This window comes from Pseudorca crassidens, chromosome 19, assembly GCF_039906515.1.
Source record: "Pseudorca crassidens isolate mPseCra1 chromosome 19, mPseCra1.hap1, whole genome shotgun sequence".
Classification (NCBI taxonomy): domain Eukaryota; kingdom Metazoa; phylum Chordata; class Mammalia; order Artiodactyla; family Delphinidae; genus Pseudorca; species Pseudorca crassidens.
Window position 1 is genome coordinate 46,046,791 of NC_090314.1, and position 25,620 is coordinate 46,072,410.

Here is a 25,620-nt window from a genome sequence, read left to right on the forward strand (position 1 = left end):
AAGGCATTTTAAGGGGACAGGAGCCCTCCCACCCTCTCCCACAAGAAAAGCCCTTAGCCCTTGGTCTCCTTTATGGAGGGGAGAAGGCCAGGCAGGCTGCTGGGAAGAGGCAGTTGTGTCTGGTTTTTCCTGCTCTAGAGTTTCTATGGGTTGGACATTCTGGGGAGGGCAAGTGGGGTCCTGGGGGGCAGTGCCAAGGAAGACAGAAGGAAGGGAGAGACAGTCCCGAGAGAGGACTTATGGGGCCGAGAGCCATCACAAAACTTCCCAGGAGAACATCGTTCAGCAGGGACCTGGGCATCCACTTTCTAATTCCCTCCAGGGACACCTCTGAAGAGGCTGCTCCACCCCAGGTGCCAGGTCACTGGGTCAAGGTCTGAGAGATGCCTCCCGTGGAGGGTATGTGTTGGGGGCGGTATAGGGATAAGGAAGCTTTCATAACTGAATCGCTATCATAGGGGTTTCTCTTGGGGGCTGTGGTGTGAGGCTATAGTGTGGCAGTGGGCAGGGGTTCGGTTCTGGGCTAACGTATCAGAAGCAGATCTAGCCCCAGCATCCTGAAAACACTTGACCTTGATCACTATCCCCTACTGCCCCACAGCAGTGCTTCTTATCTGGACAGCTTGGTGCTTTGAAAACATTCTGCCCAGGGTATCTGCGTATCTTTTATACTCAAAGCAGAGCAAGGTATAAGGTTGCTTTTTTATTTTCACACCTGGAAATTGGCCCAGAGAGCGTAAGTGGCTTGCTTAAAGTCACACAGCAAATGAGTAGGACAGCAGATCCTAAAACCCAGGCCTCCTTCTTGCTCTGTGCTTTTGTTGTTGCTACACTGCAGCCTCCCTGTAGAAGGAGAAGAAAACTCTGTCTAGAACATGGTGTGTGTGTGTGTGTGTGTGTGTGTGTGTGTGTGTGTGTTGGGTGGGGGGAGGTGGAGCTGGGGGAAGGAAGGTTATAAGGAATAAGGGATTTCTCCTCTTGCAATGCAGAGCATATTAGAAGAAAACAACCCGAAGAAAGCCTGGTCCCACCATACAGGCGGCTGGCCAGCTCAGACACAGACCTGCAGCTCCCTAGTCAGGTGTGCTGGGTGCCTTAGAAAGGATTTGTGTTCCTGGAAAACTGGTTTTAAATCCTTTTAAAAAAACACAAACAAAACCATCCTTTACAGGTGCTGGGAAAGGCTGCAGCCATTTTTCCTTTGGTACCATCAAGAATTCTTTAGAGATTTAAAATTGTCCTACTGGATTTTCTCAAAGTATGGTAAATCTGCTGGATCAGAGAGGAAATCAAGCATCGGGCTCTGGCCAAGATGAGCACAGGCTGGATAGTAGACGCCCTTCACAGGGGCTCTCAGACCTGGCTAAGCCTGTGCCCTTCCCAGTAACGCTGGAGTTCAGTCCAGCCATGGGCCCTAGCCCTGGGGACAGGGTGGAGTCCTGAGCCAGCAGCTCCAATTAGGATATTAATAAAGAAAGAGAAGCTCTCGCAGCCAGGCCCATGGTGAGAGACGAGTTAGGTCATGTCTCTTTCTGTTCAGTCGCATATTAGTACTGACCCTGATGTCACCTTCAAGCTATTAAGCATCACCGTCAGAGGCTTGAATGAGGATCTCACAAAGCTTTTATCAGGTATACCTCTGAGTCTTGCTGTTGTCAGTGGTCAACCCTGGACACTAATTTTTTGTCCACTGCAGGTCAAAGGAAGTGGCTCTTTTAGACTTCAGGGCTCAGGGCTGTGAGGTGGGGAGTGACAGAGAATCTTGGTTTGGTCCTGTGGCTAGAATCAGAGACAGTTTCCCTGAGCCACAGAAACAGGGTGGGTGTCCAATGCCCTCTTTTTTGGCAAGGGCATGGCCTGCCAAACTTGGTGGGCAGTAAAGGCCTGGACTGCATCAAGCCAGCCAGTTTAACCAGCATCTTGGCCAGAGATTCCCCTATGTGGTCTGTGTGGCCAGCAATGGGCAATTGTGAGCTGAGAAGCCAGTTGACACCACTAATTTAACAATTCCCCCATCCATCCATCCATCTGGCCATCCATCTATCTCTCCATCCATCATCCATCCATCTATCCATCTGTCCATCCATCCATCTATCCATCCATCCATCATCCATCCATCTAACCATCTGTCCATCCATCCATCCATCTGTCCATCCATCCATCTATCCATCCATCCGTACATGCATACATCCATCTATCCATCTGTCCATCCATCCATCTATCCATCCATCCCTGCAATAACTATCTATTGAACATTTATTATATTCCAGGCATCATGCTAGTAGCTGGGAATAAAATGGTCAGAGAACCATAATTCATTTTCTTCCCTCCAGCTTGGAACACAGACCACAAATGAATAAGCAAACAACAAATAAAAGAACTATAAATTGTGGTAACAGCCATAAAGGAACACACATAAGGTGAGAAGACAAAGATCAAAGGATAGTAGTGGCCAGGGTTGATGGTGGCATCCGAGAAGGGCATGGATATGAGATACTTTTTGAAGGTTTATTCATGGTTTGTAGCAAATGGGACTGAGAAGGCACAACCAGTGAGAGAAGGAACGTGGTGAGAGCCTAATGCGATGGTGGCTAAGAGAGGACACCACTTGCAATTGCTATGTTGGTAGTTGTATGGGATTACCTGGCACAGGCCCTTCTACTTGGCTGAAGAATATATAGCTCTCAGTGGAAAACATTTCTACTCAATGGAAGGAGAGAAAGCCATCCACCGTGGGTTTTCTTGGTTATTGGAGCTGTGGCACTTTGGGGGTCCAGACAGGAAAGAGTGGATTCCTCCTGCCTGACACTGGTTCTCCTTTTTGAATAGAAGAGCTGTTAGAAATGCATCCGTCACAGGGTTTGGCCCAGGCAGGGGGGTAGACTTCTGAAGCCCTGAGTCCTTCCAGGCGCTTTCATTTGGAAATGGGTTCTCTGCATACTTCGTCTTACTTTCCTCTCTCTCCCTCTCTCCAAAGGGCAGCCGCATACTTGCTTGTCCTCAATGCTCTCTGAAGGATGGAGAAACCCATGACTCAAGAGTTACTGTCGGAGAATCCTTGGCTGTTTGGATTCCTACCGAGCCTCCTTCTCTGGTCACAGTCACCGGTTCCCATCAGGGAGTCGCCAGTGGGTGGGCTTGCTTCCCTCGCACAGCTTTGCACCCGAGAAAAAGCACAAGATTTTTACCAGCTTGAGGAGCAGTTGGTCCCAGCTACTGTTCACCTAGCACCGTTCAGTCAAATGCCAACACTGAAGAGTGGGAAGAGTCAGGGAGTCTTCAAAGGAAACCAGAGAATGTGACTGATGTGTGCGTGCACCTTTAATTTCATTATCAGACCCTCCTCCATGGATTTATTAACTATTGTTGGAGAAATTAAAATTCTCATATTGAAAGAGATTTTCTTCTATTGACTTTAGAAAGTGGATAATGTTGCTGCCTGATGTCAGGCGTGGGCCTCCTGTTGAAAACTGGGCCATACTGACCCATTAAAGCTTCCTCTGTGTGCCTTTCAAGTTGTCCCTTTAAGTGCCAGTAGAATGCCTAAGTCTTTGGGGGGCGGGTCCAGGTCTGGGAGATCTTTCCAAACAGAAGGGAATGAGCAAGGGAATGTAGGTAAGAAATCACATGGTATCTGTATATGGAAGGGCCAGTGGCTTGGTATTGCTGGGTTTTGTGGCAGGGGGTGATGTAACGAGGTTGTAGAGTTAGGCAAGGGCCAGAGCACGGGGAACCTGGAGGCATATAAAGGGTTTCGAACTTTATGTTGTAGGTGATAGGAAGCCTGATAGGTTTTAAATCGGGTGACAAGGTTGAATTTGTGTGTGTGTGATTGCTGTAGGGGATGGACTTTGAGAGCTGTTAGAGGTTCTAATTCAACTGTGAGATATCGACAGCCTGAGCAAGGGCAATGGTGGTTGGAAGGCAAAGCATGCATGGGTGTGAGAGATACCTACGAGTTAAGTGAAATGAACAGGACCAGGTAACCGATTGGTTCTGCAAAGCAGCTAGGTAGTATCAGGGATGTGTCCCAGGTTTCTAGTATGAGTGAATGAGGTTTCTAGCATGAGTGAATGAGGTTTCAACTAAAATAGATGATTCAGAATGCAGGCGGAGGAGCTAGCCTAAGCTGGGGAATGGAGGTTTCCCCTTCAGATATTTTGAGTTTGACGTGCCTGTAGCCATTTAGGTGGCAAAGGGCAGTAGGCAGCAGAGTATGAAACTTTAAGCTCCCACATCAGGGGTAGGGGAATGTTGGTCTGGTACCAGAATGCTGGGATGCAAATCCCAGTGTCATCACTGGAGTGGTCAGTTTCCACAAAGTGGTGCAGCAGTGACAAATGACCCCCAAATCCCAGTGGCTTACAACAGTGAACTGTTATATCCTCACTGACATAGATGAAAATTGGGAGCTAGCTTTGGCTTTGCTCCACGTCTTTCTCATTCTGGAACCCAGGGTAATGGTGGAACCCCCGTCTCAGCCCAGCCTCGTGCAGAAGGAAGAGAGCAATGGCAGAGCCATGAGATGACTCTAAAACTTCTGCACAGACAGGGCACTCAGTGCATTTGCTCACATTCTATTGGCCGAAGCAGGTCACATGGACAAGTCTGAAGTCAGCCAGGTGGGGACATACACTCCTCTCACCGGAGGTACAGCATATGACAACAGTCAGGGAGCAGTATTCATCTAGTGGGGAGAAAAGAAAATCGTTGGGCCCAACCATATGACTTATGACAACCACTAATGGGCTATAAAACCTTGGGGATTTACTCAACTTCTCTCTGTTTTGCTTACCTTCTCTGTAAGACAGGAATGGCAGTACTGCCTCTTAGGATTGTTAAGAGAAGTAACACAGTTCGTCCACGTAAAGCGCTTAGAACAGTGTCCGACACAGAGTAAACACTTTATAAATGTAGGTGGATGGAAGGAAGAGGGAAGGTGGGGATATTATCTAAGGGGGACTGCGGTTCAGTTTGGGAAGATGAAAAAGTTCTGGAGACGGAAAGTGGCAGTGGTTGCACAACAATGTGAAAGTACTTAATGCCACAGAACTGTACACCTAACAATGGTTAAAATTTTATGTTGGGTATATTTTACTACAATAAAAAAAAATGTAGGTAGATGGGATTGTCTGGGGAGGGCAAGAAGAGGAGAAGAGGGTGGTGGGCAGAAAGTGGAAAACTTGGGAACCAGCAGTGGGGGCGAAAGCATTGCGAAAGGGAGATTGTCTGCTTGGGAGACAGAGAAGGAACATTCTAGACACACAAGAAAACCAAGAGAGGTTGATGTCCTCCGAAGCCACAGGAATTGAGTTAGGAGGGAGTGTTGGAGTGCCTGAGGATGTCTGCTCTGCTTGGCTTTGAACCTGAACCTTCCCTTTGGCACCTTGATTTTGGTAGGTCTGCTTTCCTCTGCCAGCTCCTGATGATATCATTTCTGGTCACCGCCAACACCAGGCCCAGACTGCCTCAATGCCAAATCCTGGCCAGGTCTCTTCTCCGAGGTCCCTCCCTCCCCTCCCCTCTAGCCAGTCCTCTTTCGTCCATTGCTGACATCTTGGTGAGACAAATCTCTTTTCATTAAAAAGACACAGAATTGAGGACATCCTTTCTTGTGTCATTTTTTTATTACCGTTGGTGGGTATGGTTGTACCCTGAAAAACAAAAATCTTCAAACTTTGAATTTAAAAATTAGGGTTGGTTAGTTTATGGTCAAGATTCCTTTATTAACAAAAGAGTTCATCTTTTGTTTACGAACATTGTCTATTTGATAAGCCATGGGTTAGAGAAACTGAAAGCTAAAATTTTTCAATGGGAAATGCAGACTGTACAGTTGCAAGGAAGACAAGATGCTTTTTTCTTTTACATCAATTACATTTGCACCGCCACCTTTGGAGAAACCTTGGTCCAGAGGATTTCTTCCATTTCTTCGTTGCTTCTAGACCTTGTCTGGCCAATCATCACATGAGCATCAGAGGACTGTGCACAGAGCTGTGGTTCTTAGCTCTGCCAGGAAAAAGCTCTGCGAGGAGCCTGGCTTTTTCTTATTGATTTTATTTCTCGAAGAGTTTTCTTACTAAGTGAATTGACCTTACACAGTTAACTTGATGTAATCTAAAGAAAATAGATGAAGTATGCTTTAGAAAAAATTACACATGCTCTAACCAGCCATGTGGCAATCATTTTCCACAGCGTCTGTCCTTTCGGGGATGGGGAGGTGGGTTTTTTTTTTTTTTAACACGTGAATGATTACATCTACATACAAGAGCTCCAAACTCTTACTGACCTCCCTCTGCAACACCAGGTGGTGTTGGGGACAGAGCACTGAGGCAGGCAGGGGGTCTCTCTCAAGGCGTCAGTCACCCCAGGTTGTTTGGCCAACAGTCCCAGGGCATCTGGGCAGTCCACACACATAAACGTGGCAGCTCTTCCAGTCATAACAACATTTGTGGAACACATTGGATGGCCTCAGATGCATCCCATGGAGATAGGGGGACTTTTTTTGGTCCTTATTTGCGGTCAGAGTTCTTTGAAAGCACAGGACATTGCAGCTGGAGAAACTTTCTTAACAGGGTTCCACGTTTCTAGGTCCTCACGCAGCAGCCTTTACCTCAATTGCTTCATGAAGCTATCACTTCATTCGTAGAATATGGGGGACCCTCTCCAGCCCTCACCCCAATAATGTGAGCAACTGGATAGGTTTTCAATCCAGAAATTATAGATTTAAAAGGAATAGCTGTTCCGGTGTTCTGGGGGTCTTGCTCAACAGTCCTGCGTGTATCCCTGAATTGATTTTGAAGAAGCAGGTGCTGTCCTGGGTCCATTCTCCTAACCCAGTCAAGCCAGCGTGAAAGGCCTGTGTGGGGACCACAGAGACCTACACCAGGCTGTTCTGCTGACTGTCTGCTTCTAGCTAGTGATCATGAACTTGCCCATTTCACCAGCAAATTTGGATCCAGGGATGGCTTCTGATTTGTAGCAGCTAAGTTTCTGACCTCAACTTCCTCACTTTGATTTCCCCTCGGGTTTTGGGACCTTTGAGGTCCCCCAAAGCCTCAGATATAGAGCCCAGAAAGGAAGGGTGGTCTAGGGTGTGTGTGTCTCCTTTCCTTTCTTTGGGGGCATCTGTGTTCATGAGTGGCAGCTGAGAATCCGAGAAACAGTGTCCCTGGAGCTCTTCCCGGGATTCACTAGGGTCCATTCTGGCTGCTGTATGACTGGCTCCATGAGAAATGTGAGAAGCAAAGGCCCTGGGGAAGGGGCTGCTAAGACAGAGCAACGCTGGACAGAGCTTTCTGGGAAACTTCAAGGCTCCCGGGAACCCTGGGCAGCTGCCTATCCAAGAGTCACTGCGCGATGTGGAGAGGCTGCCCTGGGTGGGTGGGAGAAGGTGAGGGTAGGATTGGGGTGGGGGCAGCTGGTACGGGGCTCAGTCCTCAGTCTTTTTTTTCCTCCCTGGAGAATTTCACTCTGAACTTGGAGAGGCGGCAGAGTCCCCATCCTCAGGGTCCTGCCCGTGTGGGGAGATGGGCTGACCCCCCTTCACGCGCTTCCACTTCATCCTTCGGTTCTGGAACCACACTTTGACCTGATGAAGGAAGCAGAGGAGCCTGGTCACTTCACGGCAGATGTGACCGTGTCCTCATATGGATGCTGAAGCTACCTGGGGTGCAGCTCTGGGGACCCCCCAGCTCGAAATTCTGCTTGCCCCTCCCCACGCCTCCAAGGGAAGACCCACCAATCGGCCCAGAGGCTTGTCTTATGTCTCCAGATAAAGAAAGCCTGACAGAAGAACCAGTTCTAAAAGTCACACTGGCCCCACCCCCTTTCACAAGCCCCTCCCCTCCTGTGCCAACGCCCTCTCCCTGTAGCTTCTATTACCCAAGCATCTGGGAACACAGGATCACCAGCCTCACCCTCAGGCACATTTATAAAGCACTTTTCGGCTTAGATAGCTCTGGTCTGGACATTTTCTCATCTGGGCTTCAGCATTTACCTGCAGGTAAACCTGCAGGGTGGGGTTATGACACTGCCTTACAGATGGAGACCAAGAGAGGTTAGGAGAAGACACGTCCCAGAGGTCTCAGGGCTACGAAAGGGTAGAGGCGGGATCTGAATCTAAGTCCTCTGATTCTAAATCCAGCATTTTGGCAGATGCTTTCTCAACTGAAAGCTGCAATCAATAATAATAATAATAATATTTTATTCCACGTCAGAGCACGGGGATGGATGGAATGCTCTGAGAGAAAGCCCGAAACAAAGGGCTAGGAAGCTTTTCTCCGAGTGTGTCCAGGAACCAGCTGCAAATCCAAATCACCTGGAGAACTTACTAGAAATGCAGATTCCTGGTCCCACTCATTATGACTGGAAAATCGCTCCGTGGAGCTCCGGGAGCTGCATTTTAAACAGGGCCTGGATGATTCCACTGCACACTCAAGTCTAGGGATAACCAGATCAGAGGTTTCAACCCTGGTTGCATGTGAGAATCACCTTGGGGACCTTCGATGAATTCTGATGCCTGGACTTCACCTCAGACCAATGAAAACAATCTCTAGGGGGTGGAGCCCAGGCACTGGTGTTATTAGAATCTCCGCAGGTGATTGTCAGGTACAGCCAGAGTTGAGGACCACTGGACTGGGGCAGAGGGAGAAGACGAAGAAGGTTCTGGGAGAAGCGGGGGAAGAGAGGGGTATGACAGAGCACAGGAAAGGAGGCATGGCCAGAAGAGGAGGGGCACCTGCCGCTCGGAGAGGTCCAGGTTTACGGCTATCTCGTATCTCCGGAGCCGGGTCAGGTAGTTGTGATGAGCAAACTCGGCCTCGAGCTCCCGCAGCTGCTCCTTGGTGAAGGCCGTCCGCTCCTTGCGGGCCTTGCTGCTGCCCTCCGGCTTCCCTCGGTTCTCCTGGTTGTCTGGGGAGAGAGGGCCCCAAACAGGAAGAAGTGAGCCGCAAGGGCCTTGGTTCCCTTTCTTTTTGTCCTCAAGCAGCGGGGCAGCCTTTCCCTGTTGCTCTTATTTTGAAAGGATGCTGAGAAAGAACCCACGGTGTCCCTTTATCATTCATTCTAGCGTCTTCACCCCCAGAGAACTGGAAAGGTTTTTGGATATCAACCTCAGGCACACCTCCCCCACAACTGTTTTTAATTCCCAAAGCACAGGAAGCTGCCCTTGACTGTTTAATGATCTCCACCCCACCTCTGTCCCCACCTACCCCCAGCTTTCCATTAGCAGTGGCTGTAAGTTTGTGGGGCAGGATGCTCTAAAACTGAGGTTCTCTGTCCTCAACGACAGAAACATCACCTAGGAACTTGTTAGAGATGCAGATCCTTGGGCCTCCCCGCACACCGGCTGAATCAGAAACTACGGGAGCGGGGCCCAGCGATCTGTTTTTTGTTTTTCCCAGTGATCTGTTTTAACAAGCCTTCGATGAGTCTGACACATGGTCATGGTTACAAACCTCTGCTCTAAGACCTGGCTACTCAGAGGGTGCCTGGTGGCAGCAGTCGTGTGGCCAGGGAGCTGTCAGACTTGCAGGATCTCCACCTCACTCCATCCTCAGACCTACTGAATCAGAGTCCGCATTTCAGCCAGATTCCCAGGGGAGGTGTGTACACGTGTAAATTGAGAAGCGCTGCCTTAAGTTTCTCCCGCTCCCCCCCAATGCTCTGACACCAGGAGGGGCCAGGTCTGGAAAGTTCATTTACGAAGGAGGCTCTGAGTTCGACAGGGCAGGGGCTCAACCGTAGCTGGTAACGGGTACAGGAATCAAGCACCTTACAGGCACCAGCCACTTAATCCTCACAGTAATTCAGCCTGGCGAGCCCTAGGATGAGACCCATTTTATAGGCCAGAAAACTAAGCACAGAGAAGTGAAGCAAGTTGTCCAAGTTCATCCAGTTCATCCGGCCAGTGAGTGGTGGGGACAGGAATCCAACTCAGGCAGTTTGACTCACACAGTGTTCCAATGAAATATATGTAGGAAGGCTTTACAAACTGTAAAGTACTGTGCACCCAAAAAGGACTGTATCGTGATCTGAACAGGGGAAGGGGCGGTGGTGGATGGAGAAGCACACAGGAAGGAGACCGACACACCTACACAATGAACTATCAACGCGTGCCACGTGGCCCGGGAAGGGCTCCAGGAAGCACGTTTTACTGCAGCGCTCTTAAAAGTTAGAAGTCTTTCGTTTCATTGCCCTTGTACATACAGGGAGCCCGGCCAAGGGGCCAGATTGCCGAGCGGGACGGGGATGTGGAGCCCCCTCGTCCACCCCACGTTCCCGATGGGAACGTCAGCCCGCCGGTGCTTTCTAGCGCTTTCCACGCAGTCCCCCTTGCATTTCTGTCTGCGCGTCCTCCGCCCCCGCGCCACGCCTCCGGGAGCCGGATAGAAGGGGGAGCCGCCCGTCTCCTCCCGACGTCCCCCGGGAAGCAGAGGAGGCGGAGTAGGGGCCGCCGCCCGGGTGCCGCCACCGGGGGTCCCCGCAACCCCGATGCTGGGCTGCCCGTGCCGGATCCGGGTGGGCCGCCTGCCGGGCGCGCCCGGGGGCGAGTTCTCCTGCCGGGCTGTCTGCCCAGACCCCTCCGGAAGCGGAGCCGGGGCTGGCGGGGAAGGACGCGCCGCCTGGCTGGGGTCCCCCAGGAGTCTTCAGCCTTGGCTGGCGCGAGCCCGGGAGGGAGGGGCGGTCACGGTCACGCCGGGGAGGGACGCCGATTCCGGAGCACATCCTCGCCTGCGCGCCCAGAGCGAGGCTGGGAAACCTGGATTGTTTCCCATCCGCTCCTGTCCTGGAGCTCAGTATTTCCCAGCTCTAACCTTTCGCAGCAGCGCGGGTGTTAAACCCAGAGGACTTGCCCCGACGTTTGAATCCTGGATCTTCTTGCTGGAGCCTCTGGGGAAGTCACTTAACCTCTCTGGGCTTCTCATCCAGAAATCTACCTCCCAGAGGTTTTGGGAAGCTTGGACAAGCTGCTGTGTGTGGAAAATGCTTTTAAAACTCTAAAGCTCTGGACAAATATAAAGTATTCTTCCGATTCTTCAATTCCTTGAGACGCCATCTGAGGGGCTGGGGTAATAGCTACCGTTTCTTAAAGGCTTCCACGTGCTAAGATGCAGTCACTGCTTTAATCCTCCCCATACACCACACGTAGGAGTAGGTAGTAGTATTATCCCTTTAGCTTTGTCGTGTGGATTTGTGGGATAATTTGATTAATAGCGCTCTCTCCCCAGGGATGTAACTGCTTTTTCTCACTTGCTACTGTACCTGGCACTTAGGAGGTTCTTGCTAAATGTTTGCTAAATCCCTCTCAGTAGATAGAGGCAGAAGCAGCCTCAGAGAGGCCCGGGAACTTGCCCAGTGTGCCAGGCAGCTTTTGGGCGGCAGAACCGAGATTCGAATCCAGATCCACCTGACTAGAGCCTTGGCCATCAACCCTGGCGTCAGGTTCTCCATCTTGCGTCGGCTGGCTGGCAGCTGGACCTGGACCATCGCAGCCCTGCCCGTCTCCGCCTCCAGGGCTCCTGTGGGCCCTGGGTTGATGCCCACACCCACCCTCCCCTTCTCTCAGGCCTGCTGAGGTGTGCACAGGTCCCCTATGGAAACCCCCCAAATACCTCCCCCCAACACACAGAGTTCTGCACATAATCCTTCCTAGAGAGAAGAAGGGAGATAAAGGGAGGAGACCTTTGGAGCTGGTCTTGGACTGGTTATGGGGACAGCTGACCATTGTCAGCAAGGCCAAACCCCACCCTATCCACTGTCCTCTCTCACCTCTTAGTATCCTGATTTAGGCGCTGGGGCCTCAGGATGGGAAAGAAGAAATAGGATAAAGGAGCCTGGGCTGGGAACTGAGTGTCTGAGCCCCTGTGTGAACCTCGGGGCAACACCCGCTAAAGGGGGTGGCAACTGGCACTGGAAGAACCTTTGTCCCTCATCAGCTTCCCAGAGGGGTAGGAACTTTGATCACTGTTAGAAATGACAGGGCTTCCCTGGTGGCGCAGTGGTTGAGAGTCCGCCTGCCGATGCAGGGGACGTGGGTTTGTGCCCTGGTCCGGGAAGATCCCACATGCCATGGAGCGGCTGGGCCCGTGAGCCATGGCTACTGAGCCTGCACGTCCAGAGCCTGTGCTCCACAACGCGAGAGGCCACAACAGTGAGAGGCCTGCGTACCGCAAAAAAAAAAAAAAAAAAAAAAAGAAATGACAAAGGGGTCAGAAGTATGGCAAGTTAGCTATGAAAACGAAAGTGGAAGTTATGGTTCTCTTTGTTCTGCAATAGTATAAAAATAGTATATCTTTTCATCAAGATAGGAAAAGACAAAGAAAAATGATAAATACTTTTATACGGTTTCTGGCCAGGGGGTGTCCATTCTGCTGGATCACGTGCACAGTTCCTATGCATGCTACCCCCAAGATGGTTTGATCCCTTTGTTGGAGAGCCTCCCTCCCCTCTCTGGCCTCAGCTTCCCCACGGGTAGAAGTATGGGATTGGGCTGGGCCTTCTTTCCCTGGGCGAGCTGTTGTCAGAGTTCTTTTCCAATACGCCACCCTGGCACTCTCTTCTCTCCCTACTCCCTCTTCTGTTGAGAAACCCCGGCCTGGAATCCGAGGTCCCTTCCAGTTTCCAAGATTCTTGTCTTGGCCCCAGGTTACACCCTTCAGTCAGCAGGAAGGAACAGTGTGTTGTGTGTTCTGTCCCAAGGCCCTCCGCAGCCTTTCCAAGGCCCTCAGCCCAAAGATCAGGGCTGTGCTGGGGAATTTCTCTCTCCCTCTGACATGCACAGCACCCCAAGCCTGGAGCTGCGTGGAAGGGAGTTGTGTTTGCAGAGATTTCTGAGGACCTGTTGGAGAGCCTGAGCCTTAGCTGGCTCTAAGAAAGGGCTCTCTGACCTCGGGCAAGTCCCTTAAGTTCTCTGAGCTTCAGTTTCCTCATTTGTAAAACAGAATAGCCTCACCCACTGTGATCAGAAGGCTTCTGAGAAGGCAAAACGAGATGGGTAATGTGTGTTAACACCTAGCACAGTGCCGGGCACACAGCTGAGGCTCCTTTTGGAGAACCACCGGAAGAGGTTCTGCTGGAGATGATGCTGGAGAGATGACACAGGCGGAGATAAAACACGGTGCATCTCAAGGTACCACATCTCCAGAGCTGTGTGAAAGGGGTGCCTTTTCAACGTCTGGCCTTTTAACTGCTTTCCCTTCTCCACTACTTTTGCACATGAATCCGTGTCTCTATTGCTTCCAGGAGCAGTAACTAGAACTGAGCAGCGTGACCATCCACGTCAGTCCTCCTGGTCCTGATTCTTCCTCAGGGCCAGCGGGCACCTCTTCCAGGACCGCAGAGGGAGGAGGCCGGTGCTCAGCTGGCTGCCTCTGTGGTTAAGGAGGAGACCCCCGGCCCCGCCCCGCCCTCTGCACACCCTCAGAGGGAGCAGGGCCATGATGGAATGGTCCGGAGCACCCAGAGAAATGCAAACAGGATGTGTGTGTGATTGCGGTTTCCACCAGGAGCTTTGACACCACCCGAGGTAAATTATTTCATAAGTAGCTGTCACGTTTGGCAGACCTTCTTAAAGTGAGCAGACAGCTTTATCGGAACTACGGGGAGGTTCTGATAGACCTTGGGGAACGTGCCTTTCTGGAGTCCTGTATTCCTACTCCCCAACTCTCACAGCCAGTTAACATAAATTTCTATCCAGGACCAGATAAACGGCCACAAGCCCCATATTCGGGTAGCACTCTGCAGTTGACAATTGACAATGGATTTCTTTCCCCCAGAGATAAACTTCTTTGGGGCTTTCCTCTGTACTACAGAATCATAGAATAGTAGACCTGGAAGGGGACTTAGAGATGATCTGATGTGGCCTTTACATCTTACAGGTGAGCCTAGAGAAGGTAAGAAACTTGCCTAAAGACACACAGCAAGTTAGCAGCAGAATTGGGCTGAGAACCCAGATTTCCTTTATAGGAAGCTATTTCCTGACTGTTAGGCTGCTTCCTACCAGGTCCTCTTAATTATCCTGTGAGGTAGGTAAGGTACACATTAGCCCATGGAACAGACGAGGAAATTAAGACCCAGAGACTAAATGGCTTGCCAGAAGTCCCCTGGGACCAGTTCAGGCTACGTCACACTGCACTGCAGGGGTGATGAGTATGGAGCTGTGCTCGCTCCAGGGATGGCGTCTGGGTCTGGGTCCAGGTCTGCCTCCCTGGGACTCCCCTTGGCAGATCCTCTGAAAATGGGGTCTACAGCTTCCTGGGCTACAGACCAGACCTTTAATGTGCTCGTTAGTTTTGATACTTTCAACTTCAGAGGGAAGAGTCAAAGCCCTGAAAATAGACAAGACCTGGATGGAGCCAGTCCCAAGACCAGATGGGCCTTTGCATCCACACCTCCCTGGCTTCCTGGGACTGGCTTGACTTTCTCTCTGGGCCCCGACCCACCTCAATGTCAGGCCCTTTCTGTCTCCCATGGGGGCCTGAAGAGACCTGGTGAGGCTCCCAGCCTCTTTGAGGAGCCCAGCAGTGGGGCTGGGGGATTCAGGGAGGGGAATACCTGGGGCTAGAGTCGTCTTTGCTGAGAGTCCCAGGTGGCGGGGGGTGGGTGAGGGTGGGCAGTGATGAGGGATAGTGGAATGGACTGGGTGAGGAGATGGGGTGTGGGGACCATGAAAGAGGGGAGCAGAGAAGTGGAGGGGGTACGGGGGCGGTGGAAAGGAGAGGCTGGAACAGCAGCAAGTTTCTGAGAAGGTTGGGGCAGGCGAGAGAAGCGCTGGGCTTTGTTTGTGTTTATCAGTTCCAGATGTCATGCTCAGCTGTCACCGAAGGAAGCGTGGGCTTCAAGACCCAGGGCCCACTGCTCACACTGCTTCTCCACCACTGAGTTCAAGGAAAACATGACATAGAAGAGTCTGGAATGGGGGTGGGGACTGCGAGAGGAATCCTGGCCAGAGGCCAGGGCACCCTGATTCCGTGAGTGGAGTGGGCACTGGGGAAGCTGGCCCCAGGGGTCTGCAGGGGCCTCGAGTCCTGCCCCTCAGAAAGGGGTGAGTGTGGATTTGAGATCGCTCAGCCTGATACTCGGTGTCACGTTTGTGACCCAGGCGACACTCGGCTGAGGTTGTCCATTTATTTTGTTATTACCTCCTTTCCTTCTTCCTCTGTCCAACAGCCTGCTTTTTTAGAGATTCATTCGTAAAACAGTCTCCACTTTTTCTCTTCTCTCTTGATGGGAGTAAGATAAGAATGCGGGGGTCTGCTTGTGGTCAGAAGCAGCGCTCTGTCTGAATGGACAGACACTAGTGGCCAGCGGACCCGGGACTGGAGCATTTGTCCCGCTGCTAGAACTTTGTCCCTGTACCCTCTGTTTATGGGCTGAACTGTGTCCCCCCCACCAGTTAATATGTTGAAATTCTAACCCCCAGTACTTCTGAATGTGACTGTATTTTGAGATAGGGTCTTTCAAGAGGGGATTAAATTAAAATGAGGCAGTTAGGGTGAGCCCTAATCCAATCTGACTAGTGTCTTCATAAGAAGAGATTAGGACACACAGAGAGCCACCAGGGATGCGCACGCACAGAGGAAAGGCCGTGTGAAGACGTGACAAAAAGGCGGCTGTCTGCCAGCCAAAGGGAAACGCCTCGGCAGAAACCAAACCTGCCATCATCTTGATCTTTGACTTCCAGCTTCCAGAACTGTGGGAAAATAAATGTCTGTTGTTTAAGCTACCCAGTCTGTGGTATTTGTTATGGCGGCCCAAGCAAACTAAGACGCCCCCAACTCCCCATATCCGTGCTTATCACTGAGGAGAGAGAGGGAGCAAGGCCACTGGGGGGTACTTGGCAAGGCTGACGCAAGGCCATAGGGACGGCTCTGCAATTCCTCTAGACTGGAGAGCACAGTCACTTGTCCATGTGGCAGCTGGGCCCTCTCGTTGCCCAGCTGTGAGCCCCCCTAACTGCCTGGCCGTGGTGGGTCCCCTTTGTTGCCCAGCCACAGCAGCTCCAGCCATGGGAGTGCTTGGGAGGCAAGCCCAGCACCCTGTAGCGGATTCCTGCAAGTCCAACCTGCACGTGGATACGTCTTTCTGACCCAGCACTCACCCTGACCCTGGGCTGGTTTTATGACCGAAGTCTGGCTCTCTGCACACTTTTTTGTGAGTGAGACTGTAAAAATCCTGATGCATTTTCCAGAAGCACATCACGCATGGTGAAAACCCTCATGCCAGGCGGTGGAGCCACTCTCAGAGAGAAAGTGAGAAAATGAATGAGTGAGTGCCAGGCTGCACTAGAGGCTATTGGCCAGACATTGAATGAGCTTCTCCTGTGTACACATGTTTCAGTAGGTGCTAGGGAGACTGCACAGGTGAATCAGATAGCATCCCAGCCCTCTAGACACTTCAATTTTAAGGAAAAAGGCAGCTATATGCATCTAGAGCTCTGGATACGGGCCAACTGTGGTTTGATTCTAAGATGGAGGTGTCAGCAAGGTATGCTCCATGTGTGAGGGGAGAGAGGACATGAAAGGATTCTTGGACACTCAACAAACTAAGAGTAGAAGGAAATTATCTCAATATAATAAAGGCCATATATGAAAAGCCCATAGCTAACATCATACTCAGTGGTGAAAAAGGGAAATAGTTTCCTCTAATATCAGAAACTAGGGAAAGGAGGCCCACTCGCACCATTTCTATTCAATATAATACTGGAAGTCCTAGCCAGAGCACTCAGGCAAGAAAAAGAAATAAAAGGCACCTAAATCAGAAAGGAAGAAGTAAAGTAATCTCTGTTTATAGATGAAATAATCTTGTATGTGGAAAACCCTGAAGATTCCACAAAAGCCTCTTAGAACGAATAACTAAATTCAGCAAGGTTGCAGGTTACAGAATCAGAATGCACAAATCATCTGTGTTTCTATACTGAACAATCCAAAAGGGAAATTAAGAAAACAATCCCATTTATAACAGCATCAAAAAGGATAAGATACGTAGGGATAAACTGAACTAAGGAGGCAAAAGACTCGCACAATGAAAATTACAAAACATTGCTGAAAGAAATTAAAGGCACAAATAAATGGAAAGACATCCTGTGTTCATGGATTGAAAGACTTAATATTGTTAAAATGTCCATACTACTCAAAGTGATCTTCAGATTCAATGCCATCCCTATCAAAATCCCAATGGCATTTCTTTGCAAGAATAGAAAAAAAAAATCATCCAAAAATTCACATGAGATCTCAAAGAACCCTGAATAGCCAAAACAATCTTGAGAAAGAAAAACAAAGCTGGAGGCCTCAGGCTTCCTGATTTCAAAACATATTACAAAGATACAGTAATCAAATCATTATGGTACTGGCACAAAAACAGACACTTAGATCGATGGAACAGAATAGAGAGCCCAGAAGTAAGTCCTCACATAGATGGTCAAATGATCTTCAACAATGGTGCCAAGGCTACACAGTGGGGAAGGCACAGCCTTCAACAAACGGTGCTGGGAAAACTGGATCTCCACAGGCAAACGAATAAAGTTGGATCCTTACCTTACATCATATGTAAAAATTAACTCGAAATGCATTAAAGACTTAAAAATGTAAGACCTAAAACTAGAAAACTCCTAGAAGAAAACATGGAGGGAAATCTTCATGACATTGGATTTGGTGATGATTTCTTGGATATGACACCAAAAGCATAGTCAACAAAAGCAAAAATAGACAAAACTACGTCAAACTTAAAAATTTCTGTGTAGCAAAGGAAACAATCAACAGAATAAAAAGGCAACCTAAGGAATGGGGAAAATATTTGTGGACCATACGTCTGATGAGGGATTAATATCCAGAATATACAAAGAACTCCTGCAAGTCAACAACAAAAATCAAACAGTCCAATTTAAACCTGGACAGAGGACTTGAATAGACATTTCTCCAAAGAAGATATACAAATGGCCAATAAGTATATGAAAAGATGCTCAACATCACCAGTCATTAGGGAAATACAAATCAAAACCACAATGAAGTATCACCTCATACCTACTAGCATGACTACTATCAAAAAAACCCCAGAAAATAACAAGTGTTGGCAAGGATGTGGAGAAAGGAGAAATTGGAACTCTGTGCACTGTTGGTGGGATTGTAAAATAGTACAGCTGCTATGGAAAACAGTATGGAGGTTCCTCAAAAAATTAAGAATGGAATTACCACCTGATCCAGCAGTCCTACTTCTGGCTATATATCCAAAAGAATTCAAAGCACGATCTCGAAGAGATATTTGCACACCCATGTTCATTGCAGAATTGTTCATAATAGCCAAGAGGTGGAAGCAACCCAAGTGTCCAATGACAGATGAATGGATGAAGAAAATGTGCACACACATACAATAGAATATTATTCAGCCTTAAAAAAATAAAGAAATCCTATCATGTGCTACAACATGGATGAGCCTTGAGGACATTGTGCTGAGCTAAACCAGTCACAAAAAGACAGATACTGCTTGATTGCACTTACATGAGGTATCTACAGTAATCAAATTTTTAGAAACCGGAGGGTAGAATGCTGGTTGCCAGGGCCCGTGGGGAGAGGGCAAAGGGGAGTTGTTTTTCAACGGATACAGAGTTTTCCTTTTATAAGACGAAAAAGTTCTAGAGATCTGTTGCACAACAATATGCTTATAGTTAATGCTTCCGAACTGCACAGTCAAAAATGGTTATGATGGTAAATCTTACAGTATGTGTTCTTGACCACAATTTTTAAAAAAGCAGATTCAAATGCAAGGTAAGAAGTCTCAGGGGAGCTCCTTTATGAAGTTACAAGCTGTATTTATAAAATCAGCACAGGTTCTAGCGATACTATAGTTTGAAACTTCTAAACTGTAACTTTCGCTGAAATGATGCTAGGTACAAGTGGAGTCATAAAGGAAAGAAGGATGGAAGGAAGGAAGGGAGGAAGGAAGGAAGGAAGGAAGGGAGGGTCCTTGGAGTAAGTGGCTTTCAAGCTGGATGTTAAAATAAGTAGGCAGAAGAGCCCGGGAAGAGAAGGGTCTTTGAGGCAAGGCGAAGAACTGAGCAAATGCGGGGGGCGGGGGCATGGGGAGAAAAAGTGGGGTGCCTTTTCAAGACAAGTAAACTGGTATGGTTTCGTGGCAAGGTGAGTGGAGATGGAGGTGGGAGGGGGGGCCTGTAGCGGGAAATAAGCAGGGAAAGAGGTCAATCTGTGGAGGGTTTTTCAACCTCAGGGGAAATTGAGAGTGCGCGTAAGCTGGGCACGGGGAGGTGGACATCAGATCTTGCAGGGGAGAAATCGGGAAAGGAGGAGCCCTGGGAGGCACGCGTGTTGGAGCTGCAGGAGGATGGGGCAAAGCGAGTCTGATGAAGGCAGAGTGAGTGTCGGCGAGCGGCGCTGAGCTGATCCGGGGCACCGCGACTCTCCCAGGCGGGCGATCAGATTCACCTGTAGCTGGGCTGATCACACGCGACCTTCCCTTGAACCCCGTCAGGAAATCACCGAGAAATCCTTCATTCCCATAAATTAAAGACGACCACGGTAGCAACGACAGATTGGGGGCAAACAAGAGTGGCCTTGCAGCTGTCCTTGCCAGCAGGGGTCTTTAACACCCCCTGGCCCCAGGGCGGGAGTCGTTGGGATGAGTTAATATCACAGCTGTCTCCTAAATCAGTTTTGTGCTGTGAACCAACAGAAAGTCTCAGGGTAGGAGCCGAGGACCCCTGCTTTCCTGACCATTTCCCTGAGCAAATCAGCTCCACTTCCAGTAATGGGGAGTGATGGGGGAGCAGCTGGGACTGGCAGAGGAAGAAGAGGAGAGAGCAGAGAACGTTCCTTTTGAAACAAACTTCCAGTAACTTTCTGTTACCGGACCCCCCTGGCCAGGCCAGCCAGTACGGGACACATTTACCAGGCATGACTCACCCCCTACCCCAGCCTCTCTGGCAGATCTCTGAGCTCCAGGCTCCTAATGAATGGCAACTGGATTTCAGGACCAACAATGATTGCGAGAAATTCCCACATCTTATACCCCAGACTCAGGAATTTCTGAGACAGCGTATTTGAAATATTCAATTCCACTGTCGCCCATAACATAGGACTATTTATCAGATTCTATGTTCTGAAGACTGGTTCTGGAAATATGGGCCTAAGACCATTCATAGCTGCTAGTTATCGAACTCATGTGCCAGACACAGTGTTAATCTCACAGATCACGGAATTTAACCTTCACAGTGACTCCACATGGAGAGTGATACTGTTATAGTCCCATTTTACAGCTGGGGAAACAGAGACTCCAAGAATTTAAGACCTTTCCCAGAGTCAAGCAGCCAAAAGTGGCAGTGCCGACCCTGCAACCTGACTGCCTGACTGTGAAGCACGATGGAAAACACACCCCTGAGCAATGCTGCTTAACCTTCCAGAGACGGCTTAGCAGGGGCCAGGGTGCGGTGCGTGAGACACGATGAATGCAGAAGGCAAAGGGTGCCCAAAACCTCAGTAATCAAGAGAAAGACTATTTTAACGCAAAGTTTTAAAAAATCAAAATGAATACAAAAATCCACAATGAACAGAATGTCAACATTGAAAATAGAGAATGCAACCAGTGGCTCAGGACGGGTAGGGTGGGGCGGGGGTCTTCGTGGGTTTGTCTCTTGTGAACTGAACTCCAGGCTCCTGGAGTTGGTTGTGAGCCTTGTCCATCGCTTTCCCTTTTCTTTAGGCTCTTACAACACTGGTCTTTCCTGCCTCCTTCCCCTTCGGTTACATTCTGAAGGAAGATGCAAGCAGCCGTGCAATAAAGGTTTCCATGCTGACCAGAGAGGGTCTGGGACCCCAGAGAATGAATGAGAGTCAGCTGGCTGTGCCCTGTCCTGTGCGACTGCTACTCCTGCTGCTGCTTCTGAGGGGACCCCGAGGGAGAGCCCAGGCTCCCTCCTGGGTGGGAAGCTCCCCCCACCAGAGGCTGACCCTATGAAGAGGGTGCTCTGGGGTGGCCAGCTGCTTGGTAAGTGAGCAGCGCCATCCATGGGCCACTTGCCAAAAGGAAAGATGGTGCATTTGGGTCTTGCTGAAACATGGAACAAGCTTTTGCCTGAGCCCAGCCCTTGGCTTTGCCCATGCCTTCCCAATGCTCTTGGCTCACAGTCCCCTGGAAAGTGGCTGGATGCGGCCAAGGTGGATGTGGGCAGAGATGGAGGACACAGTGGCAGGCGCCAAGGAGGGGAGAGCTCTTCAACTAGGCGCAGAGCCAAGTGGCTGACAGCTCATTGGAGAGGAGAAGCAGAAAGCGCCCCATTCTCTGCAAATCTCCATCCAGGCTTAGGAATAGTTCAGGGTTTGACTGGCTGGGGATTTAAAGGGCCCTTCTATTTAGTAGTATTATTTAGTAGTATTTAGTAGTAATATTTAGTATTTAGTAGGAAGGCTGTGGTTTTTATCATCCACTGTGAGCACAGTGAGGGGCTTCTTCAAGCATGGAGACCAGATATTTCAAAATGAGGATTCTGCTTGAAATCTACTGAAGGGTGTGGGATTCGGGGTCTGAAGTCTGGGGTTTGAGCTTTCTTCTAGGGTGACCAGCTGTCCCGGGGACACTGGACTTTCAATGCTAAAACCAGAAAAGTCCTGGGAACGTCGAGATGAGTGGGTCACTCTGTTTTGACTCCATGCTAGCAGAGATCCCCTCAGACTTTTCAGTCTTTCCTTTTCCACGTGTAAAGAATCAAGTCACTGACAAGACCTGCTGTACCAAACTCGAAAACTTGTGGGACTCAAAAGACTTATCGTATGTTTCCTGCAGCACCTCGAACCCCCTAGATCACAGCACATCCACTGCTGGAAAGGTATCTACTGGTTTCTCCTCCCTCTCAGTCTGAACTCTTTGGGGGTAAGACCACCTTATTCATCCCTGCAGTCCCAGGACCTCTGCCAATGCTTGGCAAAAAAAAAGATGCTCGGGAAATCTGCTACTTTGAAAGTGCTTCGTAAAGCAAAGCAGAGAGTGTTCTCGTTGGTTAGTCGGTCCTCTCATTTGCTGCCTGCCCCTTGTTAGCCCCATGAAAGGTCTTCTGTAGGTTCAGACAGACAGATGTGCCCCAAGGGTGGCCGTCAGGAGGACGTAGTGGGGCAGTGGGGGCAGGAGGCAAGGGCACTGTCTTGTTCCGGGCAAGGTGGGGACAGGAAACCAGACAAAAGGTGAATGGGTAGTGAGAGAGGCTGGGGGGGGCAGTCCCACGGGGAAACGAGGAAACAACAGGTCCTCCCCACGAGGAGGAGATGGACTTTGGCTGGGACCTGAACAAGCAGGTCAGCTCCATCGTCTGGCCTCTGCTGCTCCAGCGCCGAGCAAGGCTTTACCTGCACTCTGGGGTCCAGAGCTTACCCTTTGCTGCCTGCCTCCCTGACTTTCTCCAAGACTGGCGATCCCTCAGGAGGGCTCCTCAGAGGAGTGGCCTTTTGGGGGGGTCACCCAGACCTTAGCACGCTGAGCTGCCCCTTGGCCTGGGCACAGCCCAGCTGCAGAGGGCGATACCTCATGGGCAGTCTGCCCCAATTCTTACTGCCTGCCTCTTGCGTCCCTGCGCTATGTCTGCTTCTCTCCCTCTAGACTCCTGGAGACACGGAGTCCTGGTTCTACTTGACTGCCGGGGGTCCCAGCCTTGGTCCTAGCCCTCTGAGCCTTGGTCTCAGCTGACTCCTCTGGGGAGCAAGCCCTGGGGCTCTGGGACCTGGAGCTGGCTGGGGCATGGTGGGGAGAAGTGTGACCCAGAGGCAGCCTGGTTCAGGAAAGCCCCTCTGCAGCCCTTGACAGCCTGTACCCAGAGGCTCTGTCCCACATGTCCTTCAAATCTTTGTGGATTCTGTTTCGTTCTCTTGCCAGCACATCCTTCCCAAGGCCCAGGAGAGCTGAGGACACAGACATAGCCCCCGTCACCAGAGAATCTTAGAACTCTGAGTAGAAGCAACCCCAAAGGTAACTGTTCTAAGTCTCCTGCCTTTGGGTGGATTAGATCATATTGTTCTGCATTCATGGTCAGGATACCTAGGCTCAGAGAGGGCAAGCAACCTCCTCAAGGTCACACAGCAAAGGAACGGTCAGCTGTTCCTCAGGCACTTACCCGAACTCTCCTTTTTCCGCCTGGTTGACTTCTTCTCCGTCCCATTGGTAGTGCTCCCAAGGACCTCGTAGTCCTCGCCTGGGCCTCCCGTGGTGTCCACCAGGCCTGGGCTGCTGGCCCCCATCTCCTTGGAGCCCCCTGCTGGGCCCGGGTTGAGCCTATGCCGGGCCTCTGAGACAGGAAAGTGCCAGTCGGGAGGTTGTGGGAAGGCGGGGTGCTGCTCAGTGAAGCCGCGCTCCTCCCGGGGCAGGCTGTGTGGGGTGGCTGCTAGGCAGGAGGCTGAGAAGTCAGGGTACGCTGCCGTTGCCGTCCCTGGGAAGTCTGGTTTCTGGTGGAAGGAGAACGGGGTTGGCGGGTAGTGGGGGAGGCCTGAGGCCCCACTGCCTTCTGAGTGAGGGTTTCGAAGGCAGCCCCAGACCGGGGCCGGGGGATGGGGGCCCCTCATGCAGCTGCTGGCCACTGGATCCATCTGCTGTCTGGTCCACGCCTCAGTCCTTTCAAAGGCTGGAGTCTTACACTTTTTATATTCAAAGTGTTAAAAATGCAAAAAAAAAAATTTTTTTTAACAGGAGGGAAAAAGTTTCCACAGAAAATTCACCCCAGGAACCAAAACAAAAACCAAAGCTAACGTTGTTCCTTACAGCTACGCACACATGTGTCTGGCCACACATACGTGTGCCCGCACCTATGTTGGACTTCGTTCCTGGCTTCCTGGTCCCCCCCTCCGACACACCAACCTGCCTAGTGGGGTCCCCTGTACGTGTATTTGTCGCCGATGACACTAAACATTTTCACTGTCCCAGCCCAGACGCACCAGCTGATGAGTGCTCGTCTTGGAGCCCGCAGCAAATGCCTGCAAAGAGCTGGTCCAGGGCTGCTGAGACACACTTTTAAATCCTTCGGTAGGGGAGAGAGTGACAGATTTCTGAAGTGAAATGTGAGAGAGGAGAGGGAGGGGTTAACCAGCACACACACGATCCCCTCCAACCAAAACCCGAGCAGGCAACTATTAATCATCAGAAACCTTATATGCACATCTAATGGGATTTGCAGATGGAGTCTTTTAAAGAAACATTGTCTGTATTTTTTTTTTTTTTAAGGAAAGAGAGCAGCACACACACAATTTCTTTAATGTTTCTCCTGTAACACTATGAAGTTATTTTATTGCACTGTTAACAAAATTCCCCAAGTCTTGGATTTGGAAAAAGACTTAAGTCATATCCAGAATCCATCAAGTGCCAAGTTCCAGGGAGTGAAGCGGGGAATGAGCGCAAGAGACAAGTTTGCTGATTGCATTTGATTTAAAGGCCCTTCTACTGCTGCTTGCAAAAAGGAAGGTGGATTAAAAGAAATCTTTTTTTGCAAGTCTCAGCGGCCCACTATGGTCTGTAGTAGAAAGACACACCCCAGAAAAAAATGATTTCTCTCGGCCCAAAGTGACATTCTCACTTTCTCAGTAACTTAAAAAAACAATCAGATTCTTCCTTCCGCTCTTTAACCCCCAACTTACATGCCAATTAGCCACACTCTTCTCCAGAGGCGTTTCAAGTCATTTTTCTCCACGGCAAAGGAAAGACACCTCGATAAGTTCCTTGAAGTTTCTCCAGGCCTCCCCCACCTGCTCTCTGATCCCCTAAACTTCACCCACCTGCTTCCCCTTCCCCACCCCCCAGAGACCAAGGTTTCCATGGAATCTGGGCATGGAAATAGGAATTAGGGGATTCTCATTCCCAAAGGAGTTCTCTTCGGCAAATGGTTGCATGGTCTTCCGGGCTGGTGCCCATCACAGGGGGACCCATTGCCATTTCAACTGGACAATCAGTCTACTCAATCCCCATGACCTTGCTGGCCCCTCTGGAGGGTTAATATAATTTCTTGGAGGAAAACTTTCTAAGCACATGGGGCCAGAGCTCCTCTCCCACTGAATATTTCCATGGCCCAGTGCAGCAGGATTGGGATTGAAATGGGAATGGACCAGAAAAACAATGTCCCCGCTGGCTTATTGCAAAGATGCCCAGGGTTCCCCCAGAAGGGGCCACAGGTCTCAGTTCTGCAGACTGGAGGCTGCACACATGTTCTTCATGAAATAGGCATCCTGTCTTCCAGAACAGGTGGCCAGGGTGTTGCCAGCTGGTAGAGGAGATGGGGTCATAGCCACAAACCACACTCACCTCTCCGCTTTGTCCAGGACTTACCTGTTGCACACACATCTCTCCTCTGAACCTCGCAACTCTCCTATTGTGGGTAAAGTAAGAATTATGCTCCACATTTTACTGAGGCTCAGAAAGATGATGCGAGCTGCTCAGAATCACACAGTTAAGAAATCGTAGGGCTTCCCTGATGGCGCGGTGGTTGAGAGTCCGCCTGCCGATGCAGGGGACGCGGGTTCGTGCCCTGGTCCGGGAGGATCCCACATGCCGCGGAGCGGCTGGGTCCGTGAGCCATGGCCTCTGAGCCTGCGCGTCCGGAGCCTGTGCTCCGCAACGGGAGAGGCCACGACAGTGAGAGACCCG

At 50.2% G+C, this 25,620-nt stretch overlaps 1 protein-coding gene and 1 long non-coding RNA gene across 6 annotated transcripts; one reads left to right on the forward strand and one right to left on the reverse strand.

The window, feature by feature from the left end:
• Positions 1-2,494: 2,494 nt before the first annotated feature.
• MEOX1 (mesenchyme homeobox 1) lies at positions 2,495-24,029 on the reverse strand. 5 transcript variants are annotated; one of them, XM_067716225.1, is made up of 5 exons: positions 23,845-24,029; positions 23,108-23,624; positions 22,808-22,895; positions 8,738-8,910; positions 2,495-7,588 (listed from the first exon to the last, which is right to left on the reverse strand). In XM_067716225.1, exons 2-5 carry the CDS (start codon positions 23,574-23,576, stop codon positions 7,503-7,505), a joined length of 816 nt encoding a protein of 271 aa, XP_067572326.1. In that variant the 5' UTR covers positions 23,577-23,624; positions 23,845-24,029; the 3' UTR covers positions 2,495-7,502. The 5 variants fall into 5 exon arrangements, 4 of the variants coding, with proteins under 4 accessions (XP_067572326.1, XP_067572327.1, XP_067572329.1 ...); XM_067716226.1 differs by having other exon boundaries at positions 23,922-24,015; XR_010937564.1 differs by adding an exon at positions 8,331-8,439 and having other exon boundaries at positions 7,459-7,588; positions 23,108-24,029.
• Positions 12,211-15,724, forward strand: LOC137212654 (uncharacterized). The gene is made up of 4 exons (XR_010937568.1): positions 12,211-13,129; positions 13,243-13,525; positions 13,776-13,877; positions 14,794-15,724. It is a non-coding gene; the product is annotated as an uncharacterized lncRNA (long non-coding RNA).
• Positions 24,030-25,620: the final 1,591 nt, after the last annotated feature.